At 43.5% G+C, this 9,154-nt stretch overlaps 1 protein-coding gene across 2 annotated transcripts in view; it reads right to left on the bottom strand.

Moving 5' to 3' along the window:
- Nucleotides 1-480: 480 nt before the first annotated feature.
- The window catches only part of LOC124795764 (ras-related protein Rab-24-like), a 54,355-nt gene continuing 45,681 nt past the window's right edge, over nucleotides 481-9,154 (bottom strand). For both annotated transcript variants that reach the window (XM_047259848.1, XM_047259849.1), the window contains exons 4-5: nucleotides 7,303-7,450; nucleotides 481-843 (exon numbers count right to left, since the gene is read on the bottom strand). In XM_047259848.1, the coding sequence (XP_047115804.1) occupies nucleotides 731-843; nucleotides 7,303-7,450 (261 nt within the window). In that variant the 3' untranslated portion in view covers nucleotides 481-730. The remainder of the gene's footprint in view (nucleotides 844-7,302; nucleotides 7,451-9,154) is intronic.

Genomic DNA, 9,154 nt, shown 5'->3' with positions numbered 1-9,154 from the left:
TTATTACTACAACAGACAGCAAAAGCTCAGTGAACACCTGTTAACCACATCTTCCTTGCTCAACTTGTCCTGTCTCGTGCTGCAATGAGTTTGCAACCTCATGCACCAACCCTAGTCAGTCACTGTTGGAATTATGGATATTCTTTGCATAGTGCCATATCTCTCAAGACATCATTAGGCTGACTATTGTACTAGACTAACTTGGTACCACTACCTAATCAACACACAATTTCATTTTAAAAGCTATTTCAACAGCTACAGATAAACCACCTAATATTTCTCAACACTGGGTGCTGCATAAGCACTATTTGTTTGGGCTGAATTCACCTACATTTTGCAGAAATGCAGCGGCGAATATCAGGGGAACCAACAGAAAAATTTGTCTAAAGACTCATAGGAGATACACCCAGTAGAATCTCGATTATGACAATCATTGAAAGATGGAATAGGAATGAACAATATGGAAAAATGTTTCAAGTATAATGTGCAAAATAATTTTAATAAATATCTTTTTATAAATAACATGTGAATAACAATTGTTAAAAATACTATTTAAAGCAAAAACTTCTGAAGTACCATCCACATTACTCTCTTTCAGAACAAATATTGCATAATGCGGTACATAAAATGTCTCTTCCATATACAGTAATAAAATATGTAATTTTTCACAGCCTTTATGATAAAAACAGACGGATTCTTCTGACAGAGGATTTGAAAAATTTGTTGACACTTAGGGACAACAGTTTCTTCGCTTGTTCAGTTGAGTGAGCGTAATTGTCTCCTCAATTTTATTGGGTTCTGGACTGTCTAGGTAATCCTCAGCGATCATCTGAAAAAGCTTATCTGAAAATTTAAAACAGAGTGAACGTATGTTAAGTATTGGCTATTAACAAAACATTGAATATAGTTACAATAATTTTTAGCTGTTGGTACAGCACACCCACTTATTAAAGACACACACAAAAAGTTTTTGTGGGAAACACAATTTACGAACAAGGATAGGTTACTCAACATAAATAAAAACTTAGAAAGCATTGCATAGCAACATGGAAAGTATAATTAAGGCTATGTAATACCACTACCCAGTTTTTGGATAAAATAATCATAAGATGTGAGAAAGCTGCAGGGAAACATTGCATTAGTGGGGGCAGGCCGGTATCCGCAAGTGTGGCAACATGGGTCAGAATAACTTACATATAAGGCGACTGCAAAATGAGGCTCACCGAACTCAGCAGAAAACTGCACCACATAGCAGTAATAGCCACAGCAGGCAGGTCAATGGCATCACACCAGGGGATGTGTCTTCTTGTGGGTGACATGTCTTAGGGTCGGGTTTCAGCAAAGCAAATGCACTTCAGAGTGGTATATACTTTGATTTTGAGGTAGAAGCATTCTGTCATCACCAGAGTCCAGCAGTATCACCATGCCGCCAAGGGCCACACCAGGCAGAGAGACAAACGGGCATCACCAGCAGCATGACTGGGCTACCCCTGCACCACCAGCACAAAGTTCCTAATGGACTTAGTGCCACTGCCTTGCCAACCTGACCCGTCCTTGCTGCCTCCAGCTCTGAGCTTATCGTGGGACTTAATGCCTCAGTGCCAGCCACTGATTCCTAATAGAGGGCAGCAAGCTGAAGCCCACACTCTGCCATCTCCATGCACCACTACAGCACATGCGTGCTAAGCCAAGGGACCACCATGATTCCATGCCGCCAAGAGAAATTGGATGGTGCTGATGTCATGGCCATAGCCTCTGGAGACTACTGGCCTGCCACAGGCTTTCTGCCAGCATCACATGGCACCTATGCAGCACCCAGTGCTGAAGCCATTGCCTGTGTGTCAGTGTCAGCCAGGGACAACAGAGTAAGGTTTATTTGCCCCACTCAACTGTGTAAATTGTATATTGAATTAGAACAGTATATTCTTTACTGTCAAAAATGTTTCCATTGTGGCAACTGGCCTTTCACCACCACTCAATGCCCTCCCTCACTCCAAGTGCAACTGCACTCTTCAGCTATCACAAAGTGAACTACAGTTGTATTGTTACAAGGGTAAGTCAAAACATTGGAAATATCAATTTCATATGGTTTGTTTATCGTAGGAGGATGCGGGACATCGTGTGACAGTCAGTACAAAGAGAACAGGTGTGCTGCTTAAGTGTATATGAGCAGTACAGAGTTCGGTTGTGTGGTATTTGTGAGCCAGAAGAATGTCCATCGAAATGCATAGCGAAATGCATCCCACGTATGGTGACTACTGTTTATCATGGAAAACAGTGTTTAGACTGGATATAGGAGTTTAGCACGGGAAAGGGAAACCATCAGATCGAGAGTGTCATGGCCATCTTGTTGGTTGGTTGGTTGGTTGAGGTTTAAGGGACCAAACAGTAAGGTCATCAGTCCCTTGTTTCAAATATGCGCCATTCTGCTAATGGGACAACTCAGTAAAGTCAGAACAATAAAACGGAAAAAGGAAAAAAACGTAAAAAGGCAGTCATGTTGTCATTGGTAAAAAACAAAATGAGGGAAGTCGGCAAGAGAACGAACCCAACACTATGCTGAAACAGCATAGGCAAGACCACCTGTGACATAAAAGGTACAACTGCTATAATGTAGAAAGTACGTATGGGAATAGAAAGACTAACCAAGCCTTTTTTTTTAAAAAAAAAAGAAGAAGAAGAAGAAGAAGAAGTAAAAACAGAGTAAAAGGAGAAGAAAAGAGGAATTCGGTCAAGGAGGTGAATCAGGAATCTCCGAACACTGCTTACAGTGGGAGACACCCACTCACCGCCCTGCCCCAACACCAGAGAGAGATTAAAAACCTTAAAACTGAGAATAAAAACCACTTTCCCGGAGGAAACCGAGAACCAGAGAGACCATCCGGGAATCGTCAGCCAACATCAAAGGTAAAGTGTGGGGGAGCCTGTACTTAGCACGCAGAGCCAAAGGAAGGGGGCATTCAACCAAAATGTGGGCTACTGACTGGAAGGCTCCACAACCACATAGTGGGGGTGGCTCATCACGCAAAAGAAAACCATGGGTCAACCGAGTATGGCCAATGCGGAGACGACACAGTGTGGTCGAGTCCTTTCGGGAGAGGCGAAAGGAAGAACGCCACGGGCCTGGTGTCACCTTAATTGCACGAAGTTTATTAGACAGGGGAGTAGCCTCCCAAGAATTGGCCTATGACTGTGCGAAGTGGGATTTGATGTGAAGCCGTAAATCCGCTGCAGGAGGGGCTACAGAAAACAGGGGGGTAAGTAACTGCTCCCCCAGCCAAACGATCAGCGAGCTCATTACCCGGGATACCCACATGGCCAGGGACCCAAAGAAAGTCAATAGAACAAGCAGCACGGTGAATATCAGCGAGATGGTCATGGATGGCAGCGACCAAGGGATGGCGCGAAAAACACCAGTCAATAGCAAGAAGGCCACTCATCGAGTCCGTGCATAACAAAACACGGTTGTGTTGGGACTGTTTAATAAAGGTAAGGGCCTGGGAAATTGCCATCAATTCCGCAGTAAACACCCCACACGTAGGTGGCAGCAGATGACTTTCCGTTCCAACAGAGGACGTGAAGGCATACCCAACACGATCAGCAGATTTAGAGCCATCAGTGTAAAAAAACAACAGCATCTCGAAACTCCCATAAAATTTGGCGCAAAAAGGAACAGAACACCACGGGGGGGATGGAATCTTTCGGACCGCGGCGGAGATCCATCCGAAGTCGAGGCCGAGGAACTAACCAAGGAGGAGTGGAGGGCAGGGAGCGAGGAAGACAGGTCAAAGAAGGAAGCTGAAAATCACGGCAAAGAGATGCAAGGCGCAGCCCACCGTCGGGTGGGCGACGTCCATGGTCTGGGAGCAGGATAGAATAGGAAGGATGAGTGGGAGAGGAATGGATAGTGAGTGCATAATACACCAGAAGCTGGGACTGCCGAACAGAAAGGGGGGGGGGGGGGGGGGGATCCCAGCTTCAACCAGGAGACTATCAACAGGGCTAGTAGGGAAGGCACCGGTGGCCAAACGGATACCACGATGGTGGACTGGATCCAGCATGTGCAGTGTGGAAGGAGCAGCTGAACCATAAACTTGACAACCATAGTCCAAGCGAGACAGAACTACAGCACGATAAAGACGGAGAAGGAGGGAACAGTCCGCACCCCAAGAGGAGTGGGCAAGGAAGCAAAGGACATTCAGTTTACGGAAACATCCTACCTTCAGGAGTCTGATATGGGGCAGCCAAGTGAGCCTGTTGTCGAAAAGAAGACCCAGGAAACGAAACTGTGGGACCACAGGCAATCGTTGTGTAGCGAGATAGAGCTGTGGATCAGGGTGGATCGTAGTACGGCGACAGAAGTGGACCACTCGCGATTTTAAAGGAGAGAATTGAAACCCGTGTGAGAGGGTCCATGCAGAGGCACGCCGTATAGCTACCTGGAGCTGCCGCTCTGCAGATGCCATCGTGGAGGAACTAACCCAAATGCAGAAATCATCCACATACAGGGCAGGGGCGACCAAGGGACCGACAGAGGCCACAAGTCCATCAATAGCAATGAGGAAAAGAAGGACACTCAAGACAGAACCCTGTGGGATGCCCGTCTCCTGGGTCCGTGGAGAACTAAAAGCAGTACCAACTCTAACTCTGAATGACCGATGATGGCCATCTTGTGGCAGTGACAACTGAAACCACAAAAGGCATATGGAACGTATCATTATGACCTGCGTGGGACAACTGATGACTTCATGTGCTGTAGGCTGTTCACACGAAACCATTTAGCACTGTGCACAAGCAGTGCAAGTTTCATTAACTGGGTGCCCTGCATGTTGACTGCATGAACAGGATTGTTCTGCCTTTGCAGCACCTTACTTGGTACGCTGAGGAAGTAGAGGACTTCGGGATATGAATTTATACAGGGTGGGTGATGTTCACAACTTTCAACCAAAACTGAACAACTGTCCATGGCATGGAAACATTCCATCAGACAACAGGGCTGTGCTCATCACAGTTTGGGACATGCAATGGGTCATACAGATGAAATTTCAGCCACATGGTGAGACTGAAAGTGCGTTGCACTGCAACACTGGGAGCTCCGACAGGCCATTTGTTACAAGTGACCTAGCCACTCAATGAAGGGAGTTTTTGTTCTTTATGACAATGCCTGCCCTTACAGTGAAGCAAATGTGGTAGTTGTTATGAACACTTCATTCGAAATACTTGGAACATCCATCCTACTGTTCCAACTAAGCATCCAGTGACTCATCCATTTAGGTTCCTAAAATATAATTTGGGTTTCTATCATTTTGAAAGTGTGGTGCAGCTGAAAAGGTTACACACACACACACACACACACACACACACACACACACACACACACACACACACACATTGGCTGTGACTGCAACCAAAAGACTTCTTTACTTCTGGTTATCAGTAACATGTAAAGAGATGGTACAGAGTCTAAATGTACAGGGTGCATAAGTAGAAGAGTGGAATAAATTTCAGGAAGTTACTTTATTATTGCCTCTATCCTCTTTTGCAGTTTATTTATTGACTTAAACACACATTTATTCATATAAACATCTGAGACTGATGATGGCAAATGAAACTGGAATGTCATACCAGTCTTTTTGGTTTGTATGCCATAATGGCTTATTCTCTAATACAGAGTACAGAAAGGCACAAAATACACTGGAATATGATTTATTTCCCTGACTCTTCAAATACACTAAATCTCTCAACAATTTCACTACTTGCCAGCTTTCTCAGATATTGGCGGAGGGGGGGGGGGGGGGGGGGGGAAGAAAGTTTGCTCGGAAGTGCTCTTTCATCTTCGGGCTTATTCGGAATAAGTGTTTCTTCCTTGTCTTCTACAATTTGACTCTAGTGCATTTCTTCTCTACAAGAATTCTTTGAAGATTTTATTAAAACACCAAGGTGTGAAACTTTCTTCAGTGTTGCTTCTCTTTTTCTTGTGCCCAAGATTAGCACCGAGTTCCACTTAGTTGCTTTCTTCCAACCATTTTCTTCAGTGATTATCAAAATACTGCTAAGTAGCATCCATTAATGACAGAGCAGAAATCGCATAAGTCACTTGCACTTCATTTAACCAACTAACACAAACTATATTCAGTAGTCTGCATGGAAATCATACAGAGAGCATCTGCTACACTTTACTATTCTAGCAACAAGCACTAGAAAAGTTTCAGGAAATATGTCTTGTTTATGCAGAGGAAAAAATAATATACATGAATATTTTCATTGGAGTTAGTTAATTAACACCATTTAAACCACTTTGTAGCAATCATCAACCGAAAAACAAAGAACTAATAAACTCCACTACTAGTATAACGAACTATTTCTTATCTTTGCTAATAATATCAAGAGTAAATGACACTACATAAAACACTTATGCATTTTGCATGAACTAATTTTTCCTTGTGAGAGGGAGACTTAAATTTTAGGAATAATTTTCCATGACTATTGCCACCCTAGGCAGTTGCCCAGTTTGCACCCTCCCTCACCCCCCCCCCCCCCCCCCCCCCCCCCCCTCTCATGCATGGTTGCTTACATCTTTGGGTAGGTTTAGCAACATCGCTGAACAGTCAAAGGGACTATGTCTGTGATACAATATCCACAGTCAACGTCTGTCTTCAGGAGTTCTGGGAATTGGGGTGATGCTAAACTTCTTATTGATGTTTGTACTTCAGTGTTATCTTCAATCATGTTACACTTTGATCAAGGTGGCAATGTAAGTATTGATACCATTTCAAAATTCTCCAACAGAATCAGTGAGGCTTCTATGAATTTCATACTGTTTAGTTAGTGAGTATACTACCTACCTTCTGGTTCCAAATAATTACTTTTGTCAAAATTATTCCAAGACCGATTCCATCTATGTGTGTTTGGCAAAAATTCAATAACGGAACATATTAATTGTTCAGTTTACACATTATTTCTGTTTCCCTGTTTACAGTATTTTTTGAATTTTCTTAAATGCACCCTTTATATGAGTGTAGGAATAAATAGTTTCTCTACAAATAAAGATATAGATCTGGCTGATTTTATTTAATTACTGATTAATTCTAATTCTTTTTGGATCAGTATATAAAAACAGTGTGATCATTTGTAATAACACTTTTTTAAACAAACAAAAGCACAAGCCATACAAAATAAAACAAAAATCCACCTACAAGTGGCGAACAGGCAGAATGAACTTTTTATGTGGGAAAACAAGACTTATGACAAGTATTAATCATAAATTTCATAATTCCCAAGTACACCACTAATATTACATACCAACATTATACCCAGTTTTGCTTGATGTTTCTATGAACTTTGCTTGTAGGCCCTCTGCATATTTTTCCGCCATCCCGATTTCAACTTGTCGGGGTGTGCCTTCCGAAACGGTGTCATATTTGGTACCACACAAATATACTTTGCAGTCCTAAGCAAACATAAAATATATATATATATATAAAATGACAAAAGTAATTTAGATCAACAGCTACGAGGAGGAAAAATCTCTGCATTTTAGGAGTGAATGACTACTTACATTTTAAAGATTATATATATAAAGTTAGAAAAACAATATTATGGAAAGGGTAGCTGCTACTCACTATATAGCGGACATGCTGAGTCAAGTCCTTCATTGAACACACACACACACACACACACACACACACACACACACACACACACACAGTGCAGCCAGGAGGTAGATGGAGGATGGGAAAGAGAGGGTGGGGGTGGGAGTAATGGAGAAAGACTATGTGTGCTGGTGGAATAGAGGGCTGCATAGTCCTCGAATGGAAACAGGGCAGGGGCTAGATGGGTAAGGACAATGACTAATGAAGGCTGAGGCCAGGAGGGTTACAGGAACAGGGTGGTCAAGTTTTTTGGCCACAGTTTGTCGGCAGTCAATCATGCAGATTGACAGCTTGTTGGTTGCCATGCCCATGTAGAATGCAGCACAGTGGTTGCAGCTTAGCTTGTAGATCACATGATTAGTTTCACAGGTAGCCCTACCTTTGATAGGATAAGTGATGTTTGTGACTGGACTGGAGTGGCTGGTGGTGTGAGGATGTATGGGACAGGTCTTGCATTTAGGGCTACTACAGGGATATGAGCCAGGAGGCAAGGGGGTTGGGAGCAAGGGATGTGTAGGGATGGACATGGATATCATGTAGGTTTGGAATGCTGCAGAACACCACTGTGGGAGGGGTGGGCAGTATAGTAGGCATGACGAGATTTAGTCAAAACCCTGGTACAGAATTTAATGGGACTCTGAAGTGGTGGGTAACTGGAAAGATAAAGTTTGAGGGGGGGGGGGGGGATAACTACAGTCTGCAAAGACCTCAGTGAGATCCTTTGTGTATTTTGAGAGTGGCTGCTTGCTTGTCACTGCAGATGTGATGGCCATGGGTGACTAGGCTGTCTGGAAAGGACTTCTTGGTTTGGAATGAGTGGCATTGTCTAAGTGGAGGTACTGCTGGTAGTTTGTAGATCTAATGTGGACAGAGCTACTGATGCAGCCATCTCTGAGATGGAGGTAAACATCGAGGAAGGTGGCTTGTTGGGTTGAGCAGGACAAGGTGAAGCAAATGGGGGAAGCTGTTGAGGTTCTGGAGGAATGTGGATAAGGTGTCCTCACCAAGAGCCAGAGCACAAAGATGCCAATGAATCTAAATCAAGTGAAGGGTTTAGGATTCTGTATGTTTAGGAAGGATTCATCTAGATGGCCCATGAATAGGTGATGCCATACAGGTCCAAATAACTGTATCCTGGATTTGTTTGTAGGTAATACCTTCAAAGGAGAAGTAACTGTGGTGAGGTATAGTTGTTCATGTTTACTAGGAAGGAGGTGGTTGGTTTGAATCCATTGGGTGTTGGGAAAAGTACTGTTCAATAGCTGTAAGGTCAAGGGCATTAGGGATGTTAGTGTAAAGGGAGGCGGCATCAATAGTGATGAGCAGGGCACTATGTGGTAAAGGAGCAGGAACTGTGGAGTCTGGAGCATGTGATTGGTATGTTTTATATAGGAGGGTTTATTCCAGGTAACAGATGGAATGAGTTGGTCTACGGGAGGGGAGATTCCCTCAGTGGTGGCATAGTGACCAATCACAATGGGGTGTCCTGGGCAGTTAGGTTG

Source organism: Schistocerca piceifrons, chromosome 4 (assembly GCF_021461385.2).
Source record: "Schistocerca piceifrons isolate TAMUIC-IGC-003096 chromosome 4, iqSchPice1.1, whole genome shotgun sequence".
NCBI lineage: Eukaryota > Metazoa > Arthropoda > Insecta > Orthoptera > Acrididae > Schistocerca > Schistocerca piceifrons.
The sequence above is the reverse complement of the archived record's forward strand: the minus strand, read 5'-3'. Positions and strand labels throughout refer to the sequence as shown.